Here is a 15,038-nt window from a genome sequence, read left to right on the forward strand (position 1 = left end):
CTGCTGCTGCTGTTTTTCAGTGCGATGGCCAGTACATCCCCCTCCCCAGTCTCCAGGGAATCGCTGTGCTGAATATTCCCAGTTACGCCGGCGGCACTAACTTCTGGGGTGGGACCAAAGAGGACGACGTAAGTGCGCGTTCGGAAGCCTGGCGGCCATGTTCGCAGCCCCTGTGTTTCCTGCGGTGCCTTCAAGCTGACGGATCTAGAAATTTCGAATCTCGGGCCATTCTACATTGGAGTTTATTTGCTAGAGTCAGTTTCATTAAACATCTCACCGGGGTCTTTGATTTTTGTTGCTCTTCGTTTATAAACACGGCATGTCTTACTGGAGACCAGTGGTGCACTGCCTCTTCTCAAATACTAAGGCTTCTGTTTCGAGGCCTTGACTGAACCTAGTGGGATGCCTCATGGTTGAGTGCGAGGGACCAGGCTCGCTGCAGGGTGTTTATGTAAGGACCCCGGCGGCTCATCTGGAATAAACTGATCTTCCACAGCTCGGGCTGAGCCACATGGCTCATATTGCGTTTCAGGGGCCAGGCACTATTGTTTCCTTTCCACCCCGCGCCAACCAGGAATGTCAAGGTCAGGCGGGCAGGCTGGCTGCGCTTCCTGGCGGAGTCTGACGTGCCAGGTGGCTGGGAGCCTCTGCTCGCCAGCGACGTAACATGCCGGTTAAACACATTTGTAGCCAAAGGCCTGTTGATCCAGATCCCTTGAGCTTTTCTATTGTACCCCAGAGCCAACAATTGTCCATTCGCCCAGTCAATACCCATTGTCCAAATACTGCCGTAGCAGGGGGGATCTCGGCTGCCCGAATGCATGTGGCTTCCTTTGTCCTTCTCTGTCCGTGTCGCTAAGTGCATAAATCAGCTGCTTTAAGGAATGGACTCCTGTCTCATTACTGCATGATAACAAAAGGCTTATGAGATGACATGACAATTTATTTGGCCATTTTACATGATTTACCGGATTTACAGTCTCCACTGGATATTACAGATAAGCAAATTCATATGTTTAACAGGACAGTCTATCTGTGGTTAGAGGCCATTTATTCTGGCCTAAGAACAACAGGGTACTAGAACAAACAGTAACTTTGACACACAACATTAAATAAATGCCCTTCTTCTGCCCTCTAGTGGACACCTTATGATAGAATTCGCAATCATTCTCTTACTTATCTGTTGATTGAATAAATGGAAAGATTACAATTGTACTAAAGGACAAAAAATGAAGATTATGTATAATTAAATAAGGGTTTTATTAATTTAACTTAAGTTTGCAGTAACATTGTTTATTCTTCAAATGATCAAATAAAGGATCTTCCATTACCTTCTGTGATAGGTTGTTCCTCGATTTGGGTGGATGCAGCTGAAAAAGTATTCATTAATCAAGCCTTAATGTTGGCATAATTTGAATCGTGCCTTTCATTCGAGAGCTCAATCAAGACTAATTAAACAATTATGTTTAGCTGGAAGAGAAAGCAGCATACACTCTGGATCATTAAGGGTAAATTAAGAAATCCTCATCTGAAGCCATCAGCTGTGTAAAAGAACATCAAGGAAAGGTACCTGCTAGCATTGAAATCAGCAAGTAGCTGTTTTACCACTGACACCTGCATTGGGGGCTTCGCTCCTCTCCCCAGATATTCTGTGCGCCCTCGTTCGACGATAAGATCTTAGAGGTGGTGGCCGTGTTTGGTAGCATGCAGATGGCCGTGTCCAGAGTTATCAAACTCCAGCATCATCGGATCGCCCAGGTAAGCTGCCGCCCGGCCTCTGCACTCAGCATTGCTCTGTCCATGGTGCTAACGTCTTGCCCATCCTGCCCTCCAAGTGCCGCACGGTGAAGATCACCATCCTAGGAGATGAAGGTGTGCCCATCCAGGTGGATGGTGAAGCTTGGATCCAGCCCCCTGGGGTTATAAAGATCCAGCACAAAAACCGGGCCCAAATGTTGACGCGGGACAGAGTAAGCCATGCTCTTGGGCTCCCTCTATGGGTGAGGGTTGTTTTTGTGTGTCTGCCTATATGTGCGTGGTGCATCTCCTCCTGTGAGCGTGTGTGTGTTCACAGGCCTTTGAGAACACCCTCAAGTCCTGGGAGGACAAGCTGAAGTACGATAAGCCCCCCCTGCGGCCACACCTCTACCCCCAGCAGTCTGTCGACCTGGCGACAGAAGACGAAGCCACGCTCATCCAGATGTGTGCCCGAGCCGCCGAGGAGCTCATCACCAGGTAACGCCCCCACATCCCATAATAACCTGCGTATGCCGCCGAGCCTCCTGGTCTGCATGATGACTTGCCGCCAGCTGGTCGTTCCCAGCCTCTTCGCCTGCTGATAAGAGGTTAGTGTTTTTGTGTGGGCGTGGCTACTAGAATGAACTCTGACCCCAAACGTGTTCATTCCCGCCGGCAGGATCTGTGAGGCTGCCAAGACCAATGGACTCCTGGAACAGGAGCTGGCCCACGCCGTCAACGCCTGCTCCCACGCCCTCAACAAGACGCACCCCAAGTTCCCTGAGGTGAGACCTTAAGCGGGGGCCAATCCTGAATCAGCGGAGGCCAATCCTGAATCAGTATCTTTTCCAGTATTACCACTGGATGCCTCTTTATCTTTATGGGCATTTTACGACATCGTGGAGATCTTCTGAGGTCTATGCTGGGATTTTTTATGCTTCCTGTCATTCTCTTCAGAGCCTGACCAGGAACACGGCCATCGAAGTGGCCAGTAATGTCAAGGCCCTGCACAATGAGACCGAATCGCTGCTGGTGGGCCGGGTGTCACTGGTGAGTATGGCCGGCTCTCTGCTGCCTCCACTGGGCCAGCAAGCCACATTGCACCATCTTCAGCGAAATCGCAGGTGACACTCTCAACATTTGACCTTTTTCAAAACAAACAGGGCATTCATTCTCAAATGAGAAATACTTATTGTCAGCAAATATATGTAATGAGACAATATTAAATCAGATTACTTCTTTATCCACTTGTTAGGTCAGGATGTTGGAATCGCGTGACAATACTGTTTCCGGAGCCAACCCAGGTGCAAGCCAGTATGCCTCAGTGTTTTAAATCAACCTGAGCCAAATAAATAAATAAATAAATAAATAAACAAACAATCAGCTGTAAACTAAACAGCCATTTTCCACATTTTTTCATTCTTAGTGTGAGGGGTGCAATAGTACAAAAAATTCTCAGTTCACAACAAACCTCAGTTTTGGGGTCACGGTTCCATGCAGTTTCAGTGCAGCAAGGAAAACAGAATTTGCTTTGAGAGCATTTATTATTAAAACTGCAAACAGAATTAGGCTAAGCTGTAAACAAAGGCAATGTGTCTGTTGATGTGGCTGATTAAAAACCACATATTTCTTTTCATATTGTTAAAAAAAATCATATTCTGTAACCCCTGTACTAGATTGCTGGGGGGGGGGGGGCTTTATAAAGCAGAGAAGAACTCAGGATGGGGGGGGGGCAACCCATTGCAGGGCACACTCCCACACATAGGCACACCTGTGGGTAATTTGGTAAACTTCGAGTAACATCAGCATGCTTTTGGAGGGAGACTGGAGGAGACCCCACAGAGAGAACATGCAAACTCCACACACAGAACACTGGCAGAGACTGGAACCCGGGTTCTAGAGATGTGAGGCAGCAGTGCTAACCACTGCACCACCATGCCGCCTCCTATTAGGACCATGATGTACTAAATATCAGGCTCTCTACAACTGAGTATGGCCTCCTATCTGTAGCTAAATTAGCTTAATTTCCACAGGGAGACTAACTTACAGAGGCTGTTTATGCTCTGCTCCAGTTGTACACACACCCAGATGATGTCACCTCAAAAGAGTTTGCATGTTTGCTTGCGTTTTGGCAACGTATCCAAATTCAGTATAACGTCGATGGACAGTCCTGGTCTTAGCAACTACTCTCTCCTGTGTTGGTGCAATTTATCAGGAAACCAAAATGTTCCCAAAATGCCGATTACCACCGACTGACCAGCTTTATCTGTAACAAACTCATAACCCAAATTAGCTTAATGTTTTCTATGTTGAACATCTACATGTGAATTTAGGTTCCGCCCGTGTCAGTGAATGTATTCATTCATTTCATTGTGTGCACCAAACCGAATGTATTCATTCATGAATGTCCTCTGCCCAGAGCCCCTTAGCTTGTTCCCCTGTGTGAAGGAGTGAGTTTTCTTTCTTACTTGGTCTTGTGTCTGACCAAAAAGCAACTGGACCCCCCCCACGAGGAGCTGCTGTCGAGCGCGCTGCAGAGCGTGGAGGTGGAGCTGGGGAAGCTGGCTGAGATCCCCTGGCTGTACCACATCCTGCAGCCCGACGACGAGGAGGTAAGCCCCCCCACCCCACCACTCTCACAAATATTTACACTACTGACTTTGATTTTGATTGCATTTTAGAAATCGTGGAAACTACTTTGCATTTAACGCCAGACATAGATGATCCAACCCTGTAAAAATGCAGACATTCAGCACAGTGGCTTGGCTCTGGTTACTGTTTGTACTACCTAATCGCTTTAGAATTGCTTGGGCTTTTCCCGGTCGAAAGCCTTGCTTGTTATAATAGAAAAAGTTTGACACATCTCATCTGCCCCCAAAGGAAGAGTCCCTAGCCAATAGGCAGTCAGCACTTAGCCCCGCCCACCAAAGGTGCCTCTGCCAGATTGGGTGGTTTGACAGCCTCTCCGTGTTCCAGGACCCCTCCCTGGAGTATGGCAAGAGGAATAGCCGCAGTTCCATGTTCCGCATCGTGCCAAAGTTCAAGAAGGAGAAGGTCCTGAAGAAGGGCACCTCCCAGCCAGGTAAGTAGCCCCTCCCCACCCAGTTACAGGCCAGCTTCTACATATGAATCAATGATTTGCAGCTTATTTATACATCTGTGTGGTTTATGGTTATTTTTACTGAAGCGTGTGCAGATGCAGGGTGTGAATGTGCAGATGTTTATTGTGGGAAGTACAGACGTTCCTCTACTTGCGAACGAGATATGTTCCGAACGGGCGCTCGTAACTTGAAATGTTCGTAAGTACAAAGAACTGGGATGCTGGGAGTACACACGACACGCTGCTGTGCGGTGGGAATAGCGGCCAGAAGTCATACTGGGCAGAATTGCGGTGCAGAAAAAAAAATTATATTGCAGACAGGAAACGGGAGCCCAATGAACACAATTTGGACTCACAGTCCTCTTCGTTCGTATGTCTGAAAGTTCGTAAATTGGAAGTTCGTAAGTGGAGGAGTGTCAGTACAACTGCTTCCTACTGCAGTCCGTTTATGGATCTGATTCAGAATCAGATTTAAACACCAGGTATGAGTGTGAGACTTGAGTTGCTGTAACCATCAGTATGATTGGGTGAGAATTCTGAGCAATCCTGTATCAGACCACAACCACTATTGACATAAGTCTTGGATTTGAAGTGAAACATTTATGTTCTGTAACCAGAAATACCCCTATAATTTGAATACCATATCTGTACTAAATACTGTGTAAGTGCCATACAGTGACTAAATTAGATGTTTGTATATGTAGGAATACATATATATCTGTGCCTACATGTATGAATATGTTGTACGTAATATATATGTTGTATTTGCTGCCTCTGAGTATGCTATTTCCAATACCGAACACTAAAGAGAAATATTTCCACTTTAGAGGCTTTTAGAAATTTAGTTTCACATTTTCTTCATTCTGAGAATTGACAAAATTGATTACTTTGTACAGAGAATTTTTTTTGTGAAATTTTATACAAAGTGGTATGAAATGTGTTATTGCCCCCTCTGGTGGATGGATTTGTACCTACGCTGTAAAAGTATGGCAATGCTACACCTTGGTTTTATTCATAACACCCATAGATTTGTTTCACCACATTCAATGCTTGCAAACACCCAAGCTCATCTGGACCCCAGTGAGCAAGTGATCACTCAGCCATGCAAGAATGGCGCTCGGCGGACATCTTGCCAGAAGCTAATTTTGTGTCTCTGTTTTGTGCCGTCATCTAGTCATCAGTCCAGCCTGACCACCCATGAGTATCCATGCCCAGTCTCTCTGTTTGTGGTGTTGTCTCGTACCCCCGAGGATGGTTGACGTGTTAGCAGACACAAACCAAAGCTCCCAGACATGGATTTACTAGCTTGCTGTTTGGTTGCCCTCTGCTGACTGTGAGAGGTACTCCTGTCATTTGATGGTTGGAAATCATCTCACCATTTGGTCAACAGGAAAATGAAACATTTGTGCCTTTATTAATTATGACTCCTACACAATTAAACGTGAGACCATATAATTACCTCTTCAAGCTTTGATTTCAAGCCACTAGTTATTCATTTGGCCCTGCCGCAGTCATGAACCTGTTCATCGCCAGAGGGTATCTACCATCCTCATCCACGGGCACCTAGCCAACGGACTTCCTGCTGTCGAGGTTGTGCGTTTTCTTGCACTGGGATGGGTATCCCTGCTTTTGACCGGACGCAAGTGTGGAGCTTCGGTTGAGCAGCATGGGTGGGGTAGCCCAGACCTGTCGCTGGAGGTTTGGGTGGGGTGTGGCAGGGCTGGATTCGTGACGCGGGGGATGGATTCGGACTCCAGGATGCCCAGGCTTTAGCCTCCCGCTCCTTCCTTTGTCCTGTGTGCCTCTGGAATGGTGGACGTCCCACTACAATAACCCGCATGCCAGACTCTGGTGCACCCAATACCAGAGGCCTGTACCAAAACAGCCTCCTAACCCTCGTTTTGCTAGCTGCTCCCGCCACTTCTTCTCTCTTCTCCTCTATCTCTCTCTCTCTCTCTCTCTCATTTTATTTGTGCCGTGCTCTTCCTTTTGGCCTGACCCTGTTTGCTTGTGTCATGCGTCTGAGGGGGCGGAGACTGAAAGAGGGCTTCTTGCTCTTGACCTGTGTAGTTCAGAAGTGGGGTACTGAGGAGGTGGCCGCCTGGTTGGAGCAGCTCAGCTTGGGGGAGTACAAAGACACCTTCATCCGCCACGACATCCGCGGCTCCGAGCTCCTTCACCTGGAGAGGAGAGACCTCAAGGTATACGCAACCCCTCTGTGCCTCAACCAGACCTGCGCTCTCTCTCTATCTCTCTCTCTCTCTCTCTCTCTTTCTCTCACCCTCACACACATATGCACAATAGCTCTCTCTCCCTCTTTCCCTCCCTCCACTCTTTCTCCCTTTTTGCCCTTGTGTGTTGCACTGCCCTGCTTGGCTTCTTGTGTGCAAGTTGGTTTTAAGACGAAACTTGTGTACTAACTCCACCCACCCAACCCCGCCCTGCTCCCCCTATCCCATATATGGGCATCCCCGACTGTTGGTGACGGAGTGTTGCAGGTGTTTGCTCGTGTGCATGTGTGTGTTTTGCTGTTAGGAGGAGTGGGGGTGACTGCTAGGAAAAAAAATGTCAACAGCAGATGGGGGGGTTGGAGGATCTTAGCGCTTCGGACATTTGCCGACTGGCAGGGCTGCTCTGAGGCATGGTGAGATATACATGTGAAATATTAAGATGTGAAACTGGCTTTTCTGTAGTGGGTGTGTTTGAAAACCATCTTCTGACAGTGGCCTTGGTTACGTCAGGAAATAACAGTTACTTGGATTCAGGTATACAGCATGAAACCATCACAGCGTCTCCTCAGTAGGGTGAACAGTAAATGTTTCCATATTTGGTCTGGGTTCATAATGTTTATGAGAATATCCTCTTACCTGCCCTTATCTAAACAGCTTTGTTCCACTGTATCCTAACCTTATCCTAACCCTGAAGATTTGTGTATCTGAAAACCATCATGCGACTTTCATTATCATTTTTGATATGTGATCTTAACGGGAGCGACGTTTAAGGTTGAAAGAATTGATTTTGAGAGTGAGGAGGTTGCTGACAAGCCCCACAAGCCAGCTGACACACTGTACCTTGAACTGTGCCGATTTCTTTCTGTCCCGTCCCGTCATACCAAACCTCTGTCCCTCTCATCGAAGGGAAAATGCTTGTGGAAACTCATTGTGCCGTCTGGGCTGTCCTGGTGTCTTTGACAAAAATACATGTCTACTTGCAGGAACACCCACCTCTGGACATAAAATCCATAAAATCCGAGCCTCTTTCCCTGATACACACCTCCTTTGTGATTGGCTAACACGCATCGACAGTATGGCAACCCTTAGTCCCGCATGTAGTGACAAGTAACAGTTTTTGTTTATGGAACAGCTGTACTAGGATGAAGTAACCAGGCATTTATGAAGAACACAAATAGATACCAAGATGGTGTTTAGAGGTTTTTATTTCACAAAGGTTCCATTTTACAAAGTAAATTTTTTATTTTTAAAAGTAGGCGTGCAGTTTTTATTTTTCAGTACTGATTGGGTCACGTTTAGTCTCTTAGATATTCGGAATGTCCTCCGTCGATGTTGATGCATTGCTGCAGCCTGTCCCTGACACTGTGATGCACCTTATCTACCTGATAACACCTTTCCACAGTGTTGGAATCGGGGGACATGGCAGCATTGACTGGTCACCACATTCAGCCAACCTGACACCCATAGACTTTTTTTTTAGTAATGGAGAAGGCTTTTGAGAGGAAGCCCCACACAGTGAATGGATTGAAGGAATTCATCTCGCAAGCATTTGTGGACATTGATGGTAACTGGGATTTGTTCTAAAGTGTGTCACAGTGTCAGGGACAGGGTCCAGGAATGTATCAACATTAATGGAGGACATTTCAAATGCCCAAGAGACTAAACCTGACCCAATCAGTACTGTAAAATAAAATCTGTATCCCTACTATTCGCCCACGCCGTATATAACTTCATAACTGTTTTTATAACGGTATTATAAATATATCAAAATGTGAAAGTGCAGTACACTGAATGAGAACGTGATACTATTACGCTTTTTAAATGGTCGGATGTGTTTCTGGGACATTGCGTTATGATTTTTAATCACTGGGCATAGTATTGCATATTGTTTTCCATGTGTAACTGGACAGGTCTTTTGACGGTCTTCGAGGTGAGCACTGCATTGCTCTCCTAACAAATCCGTTTGGCAATACCTTCATTGTGTCCAAGGCATCCACTTCTGACAGTACTTGCTGAAGTATTCCTTTTTGTTATATATCCTTCAGGTGTGTGTTCTGCTGTCGTTTATCAGTCTGACACGGTGTAACGGGTTTCGTTCTAACAGGATCTGGGGATATCGAAGGTGGGCCATATGAAGAGAATTCTACAGGGAACTAAGGAGCTGGCCAAGAGCAACCTGATGGACCTCTGAGATGGGCGAGATTCTGCAGCGTTCCACGGAGCTATATTTTACGAGAGAGCTTGGTACAGGGGGCGGAGCTCTGCAAGGACTGGGAGGAAGTCCCTCTTAATGACAGCTGCCTGAAGGAGACCGACGCTGACGTGTTCTTTTGTTTAAGAGGGTAGCAGTGCCAAATGTTCTAGAACGAGAGCTGTAGGTGGGTACACTCAAAAATGCCATTTTAATGTGCTCCACTCCGGGCAAAGTCAGGTATGCAACAATCAGCATTTTAAGGGACAGTCTTTGGCCTCCAGGGTGGGGGGAGGGGGGTATGGCAAGTAGCAAAACAGAACTTCCATGAAGCATGTACTGTGGGTAGTGTTTGTGGCTTCTTAATGCTAACTGACACATTGGCTTTATCATTGATGCTAGTATCAGGAGGGAGACATTAATGTCTGAAATATCATGCTTTCAACAGCATTGTTTACATTTTAGGTTGGCAGGGAGGAGTTGGCAGACACTGAAAATGAATGGTAGTTCAGTTGTAATGGGTTTGGGACCAAGGACAAAAAATTACTTTGGAGTCTCATAAAACAGTGAAGTAATGCATGGTACGTCTGCTTGGTTTGGAAATCTATTTTATTGCATGATTAATGTCAGATTTTTTAACATACACAAAGAACACTTGAACGAGTTTTATATCGATTTAATATTATGCCATTTGTTACTACTGAAGTCTGAAGTAACCCTTTGCCTCTAGGTTTCGTAATTCGATTTTTAGCATGGAAGCTATGCGTAAAGAAGCTGTGTTCTTTAGCAGTTGTGTGCCATATTTTTTTTTCGGCGTTATTAACTGTTTTACGTACCTTATAAGTCTGTTATCCTAGTTCATACAAACAGATTTTTCAAATACCAAGGACCTTATGAACTGTTAGTTGGAATGCGGTGTTTCACACAGGTATAGCTAGGTTTGAGCGGTATTACGGTATACTACAGTATTTCATGCTTCAAAATTAGCTAAGGATCAGGTGATAAAATTAGCCAACGAATTTTTATTGCCAAGATTTCAAAATACCGGAATAGCGTTGCTTTTGAAAATACCGTCAAAATACCGTATACTGCGGTATAATGTCTGGACGGTATGACGGTATGAAAAATTACATACCGCGCAAGCCCAGGTATAGGTATGAACACTAGAACCAAAGGGAAGACAGTATTTTGTAAGCATTCGTTCTTCTTTGCCTATTAAAAAAAGTAATTATTGCACCAAAATGGCACTTGAACATTTAAACACTATCAGGAGTTGCTTTAGAATGAATCGTGAAAAGTTATTTGCCAACAAAGTTAATATTTGTTAAGTTTAGTTAAGTTTTTTTGGGTTGTTGATAGGTACTTTCTCGCTGTTTACTCGGCAAGAAATAATCTACTTAATAAACAGCTCTTGGTGATTGTTAGACTCTATGTTTAGGTTCAACTTTCAAAAGCCAGTGCATCAGTGTCTGGCTGTAACATAACGCTTTATCAGGTTAGGAATATTATTTTAACACTTGATGCAAAACTTACTGTGAGCTGTAAGTTTCCTGCAACCAGTGTGAGATAGGTTTGTAGGACTTCATTTTAAATTGGTATAGATGAGGGCATTACAGGGTATACTGCTATATGAAATTGTTCAGTTGTGTGTTTATATAATAGAAGATTTAAATCTATACGGTAATAGTTATAGGCCTTTGTAGATTGCTTATAAAAGACAGCTCACACATTTAAATGTGTGTTTTGCACCAGAACCCCAATGTTAATGATAGTTTAGTGAACTCATATTTTTATATGCTGTTGTACTTTAATGAAGGTGCAATATTGTACTTATTTTGATACTGTTGATTGTATTTTGAAGCTATAAAATGTGAGTGAGTTTGTTTTTGTTTTGGAAACTAAAAAGAGCGTTTCATTAACTTCTCTCCTTGGTTCCTAGAAAAAGGTGGACCTTTAGGTAGCCCAACTATAAAATCAAATGGCTTCGGACTGTCCAAAGTGCTTCCAGCAGCTGGTTATTTCTCGTGTTCCACTGTGCTTCCTGGATAATTTAAGGAGAGGGTTTCTGGAAATTTCCTTGTGCAAGTTCTAGAACAAGTTACATGTTGGTTGTCACATTACATAAGAGCGGCCATTTTGAATATACTTCAATCAGAGTATTAGTATACAGTAGAGTGGCAAATCATCTTTACTTCCTCAGTAAAATTATTCATTACAGCAATTCCCCACTAGATGGAGAAAGTACGATACACATTTAGACAATACTCACTTTTTTTCTAACCATTACATGTTTTAGTTTGTAGACCTTTGAATTATTGTAATACTTCCAAATCATTGCACACGCTGTAAGACTGACATTAGCCCCTTAATTTTTCTTTGCAAATCAGTTTCTTGGGAAGTGAACGAGGGAAACTTTCCCATTGCTTAGACACAGACATAATTTCAATTGTAACCATTTATTAACTGCTAACAAAATTGAAAACATGCACTGAAATTACGGGACTCAATAGCACCGCTGCTTCTGTGGACAATCAAATGGTTTTGTTTATGCTTCATGCTGCATTACTTGACAGGTTTCAAGAAAGATATTAATAAAAATCAGTATTCAGTGTAGACCTGAAGTACCAGTAAACTAAATGTAAGTTATTGTTACTCTACACCGCTTATTCTCTGAATGTCCAAGAAAAATGTATTCCTCATCATTACGATGAGATTTATTACAAAAAGATACGTTATCGCGTAACTATGTATTAATCTATTTCTTGATCCCTGTTATTAAATGGTGCTTACAGCTTAGGTTTAAGTAACATTTTAGACTGAATTGGTTATATTTTAGTTTTTAAATTCTCTCTCTTTTTTTTTTTTATAACCTGGACTGTTTAAAGTTTTTTCTGCCTCAGGTATGTCTAAGTTACTGGCCAGATTTATTTGTATAGCTGGAGATTCTGCGACTGCACTGTCCAAAACACTTTTGCCCCATTGTTAAAACAACGCAAGTGTCCCCTTTAAGGTTTCCAGACGTGTGTTCCGTCTTTTGCTTCATGGTTAATTTGACCTTTGCGGCACTCGGTTTAATATAAACAAGTGAACCACAAGTATGAAATAGGAGGTGCAAATATGGTGTTTGGGAGAGGCAAGCGGTTCATGTTATTTTATCGCGCAAAAACAGAACTGGGGTCCCGTCATGAAATAAAACTGGACACTGTGCACTAGCATTGCCAGACATACTGAGGTTTCCCTCAGTTGGCGGAAGATAGATATTCATATCTGAGCTTAGATTTCAGCAGATACTATAAAACACTACATGTTTACGATTATAACTAAATTCCATTACGAAAGAGTAATATTTTGAATGAGAAATGATGCCAAAATAATTAGCAAAATGTATTATGTCTATTTATTATCTAATTCAGATTTTTTTTTTTTTGCATATTGTTAACATGTACGTTAACGATTCAGTTTAATCCATGATATAAAACGAAAAACAAAAATGCTTGCAATATTACTTTAAAACAACGCAGCGTAACATATTCAGCACCTAAATTTTGTAGCTGATAAAGGAACCGACAGGAAACGATGTGTTACGTTTTCTTGACCGTGGTTTTGTTTAATGGCTTCCACTTCTGTTTGCATACATCGTGCGGCGCACGTGATACATTTGGACAGCTTCTCCATCTGCAAGTATAAAACATTTGATATTAAATGATGTACCGCGTTTGATATTAAGATAGTTGAGTTAATGACAGCACACAGTGCCTTATTCAAACAAGGCGTGGCTTCCACTCTTTAACCATTTATTTGGACAGAAAAGGCCAGGAAAGGGGATGGGTTCAGGTGACCTAATGATATTCCTGTAACATATACCGTCTTCACCTTGATAGCATGGAATGGTACATAGTACACCTCCTTTTTTCCTTTTTTTAATTGCCCCTCTCCCAGAGGCACTGTAAAATCCAGTTTGGTGTTTAAATTTGCAGTGCTACAATGGACTGAATCTTCATTATGAAATTTTCATATCTTAAACGAAGTCCTCCCTAAGACTTGGTCCCCATTGAGAAGAGAAGGAAGTACAGTGCATTTAATAAGGAAACTGACGCAAACGTATACCAAATATCAGCGTTACCTGAGTAATGAGAATAAGCTGCGGACTACCTGGTTTTAAAACCACCTCATTTCGTAGAACCGTGTAGAGGATGCTAACAAACCTCTAACTTGATTTCCAAAAAGGCGAAGGAGAACTTTCATTTGTTTACATTCTGTTTACAATGGCACAGTTTCATTTTAAACATTTTATAATGTCTAAATTAATCATATATAATATATTATATTTGTTTATATAATATATTATATATCGTATAGGTATATAAATAGGTATACACAATTTTTGCGTATTTATTGCCTAAGACTTAACCAATGTGTAATGTGTTTTCACCTTTGGAATATAATGTTACATTTATTGTATAGATATATGGGTGGTTTTGGTAAAGTAGTTAGTAATTTTTATGACTACTAAGTGACCGTTTTTTGTGCCTTTTTATTGTAGAATGCATGGTTAACTATTTATTACAATATGGAAGTCACTGAGATGTGTATTTTTGTATTCTGCTAAAATTAATGGGTAAACTTTGTTGTACATTTTGAGATGCCTTAAAGGCGAATACTTAATATCTTCCTACATCAATAAACCTAAAGTCATGAAAGATGTTTTAACTCTGTCTTGCATTTCTTTATGCTGCATGACATGTCCTGTCATCCATAACTACAGAATGGTCATTTCTATTTATCTGAATAAGTCATTAATGATATCCAGTGTTAATGTTTGTTTGTTTATTTAGTGGACTCCTTAACCTAATGTGATATACAGTTTGTGAAGCAGCGTCAGCCAGTCAACGGAGCAACTGTGATTAAGGGCCGAGCTCAGGAGCCCACTGGTGAAATTACTCTGCCAACCACGAGATTTGAACCGATGACCTTCCAGTTGCATGCACAACAAGCTAACCTACTAGGCCACACACCCCCATATATTTGTGTTTTTTAAAGCACAAAATGTATCTGTAAAACTACAACAACAAACCAGTCTGTATGGAAAGTTCATCACCTTTCTAAAATCACATTTCTAAAAATGAATAAAATTTTCACACTCAAGAGTTCTGTTTGCTCTCAAGTTATCCTGGTAATTTATATCGACTATGACTGTGCTGACTGTTCCACAAGTGCATTTTCAACATGTTAGTTATTAAAAACCTTAAAAGCTGGTATGCGTTACAGTACAGAGTCGTCAGCTTTGGTCAGCTGGCGGGCACGAGATTTTCAGTTTGAGACAAGTGCGTACACGCATTTACACCAGTATGTAACAGTTGTATTATCTTGTAAATAGGGCAGTTTGTAGATCCTACAGACTAACACTTTTGATGTTGCTAGTTTTAGGTTCATAGTGGAATAATATAGATTTGCCGTAAGTGTGAGAATCAGAAAGTGTGAATATCACGCCTGCAGCAGCACATTGGGTCATGGAAAAGACGGAGATCATGGACGACAGAAATCACAACTGTAAAAGCACTGTAGATAAATGAAGCTAACAAAAAGTGTCCTACAGGCTGGGACACCACAAGCAAGAAATTAACATCTTCAATGCACTTTGAAATACATTTTAAATGTGTCTGCACCACGTCAGAAACATTTTGAATGTGGGTGGGGGACACACTGGCATGAAACTAATATTTTATGTGAAATGTGGGGGGGTCCAAATGAATAATTATGAAACACGTCCCCCTCAGAT

At 42.7% G+C, this 15,038-nt stretch overlaps 1 protein-coding gene across 9 annotated transcripts in view; it reads left to right on the forward strand.

Annotated features, from left to right (window-relative positions):
- dgkh (diacylglycerol kinase, eta) overlaps window positions 1–13,961 on the forward strand; it is a 59,870-nt gene extending 45,909 nt beyond the window's left edge. For 8 of the 9 annotated variants that reach the window (XM_049005923.1, XM_049005918.1, XM_049005924.1 and 5 more), the window contains 10 exons: window positions 21–128; window positions 1,645–1,758; window positions 1,836–1,970; window positions 2,075–2,235; window positions 2,417–2,522; window positions 2,695–2,787; window positions 4,230–4,349; window positions 4,714–4,819; window positions 6,908–7,038; window positions 9,173–13,961. In XM_049005923.1, coding sequence (XP_048861880.1) covers window positions 21–128; window positions 1,645–1,758; window positions 1,836–1,970; window positions 2,075–2,235; window positions 2,417–2,522; window positions 2,695–2,787; window positions 4,230–4,349; window positions 4,714–4,819; window positions 6,908–7,038; window positions 9,173–9,259 — 1,161 coding nt within the window. In that variant the 3' untranslated portion in view covers window positions 9,260–13,961. The remainder of the gene's footprint in view (window positions 1–20; window positions 129–1,644; window positions 1,759–1,835; window positions 1,971–2,074; window positions 2,236–2,416; window positions 2,523–2,694; window positions 2,788–4,229; window positions 4,350–4,713; window positions 4,820–6,907; window positions 7,039–9,172) is intronic. The other variant, XM_049005922.1, reaches the window with a different exon arrangement.
- The last annotated feature ends 1,077 nt before the right edge of the window (window positions 13,962–15,038 follow it).

This window comes from Brienomyrus brachyistius, chromosome 1 (assembly GCF_023856365.1).
Source record: "Brienomyrus brachyistius isolate T26 chromosome 1, BBRACH_0.4, whole genome shotgun sequence".
Taxonomy (NCBI): domain Eukaryota; kingdom Metazoa; phylum Chordata; class Actinopteri; order Osteoglossiformes; family Mormyridae; genus Brienomyrus; species Brienomyrus brachyistius.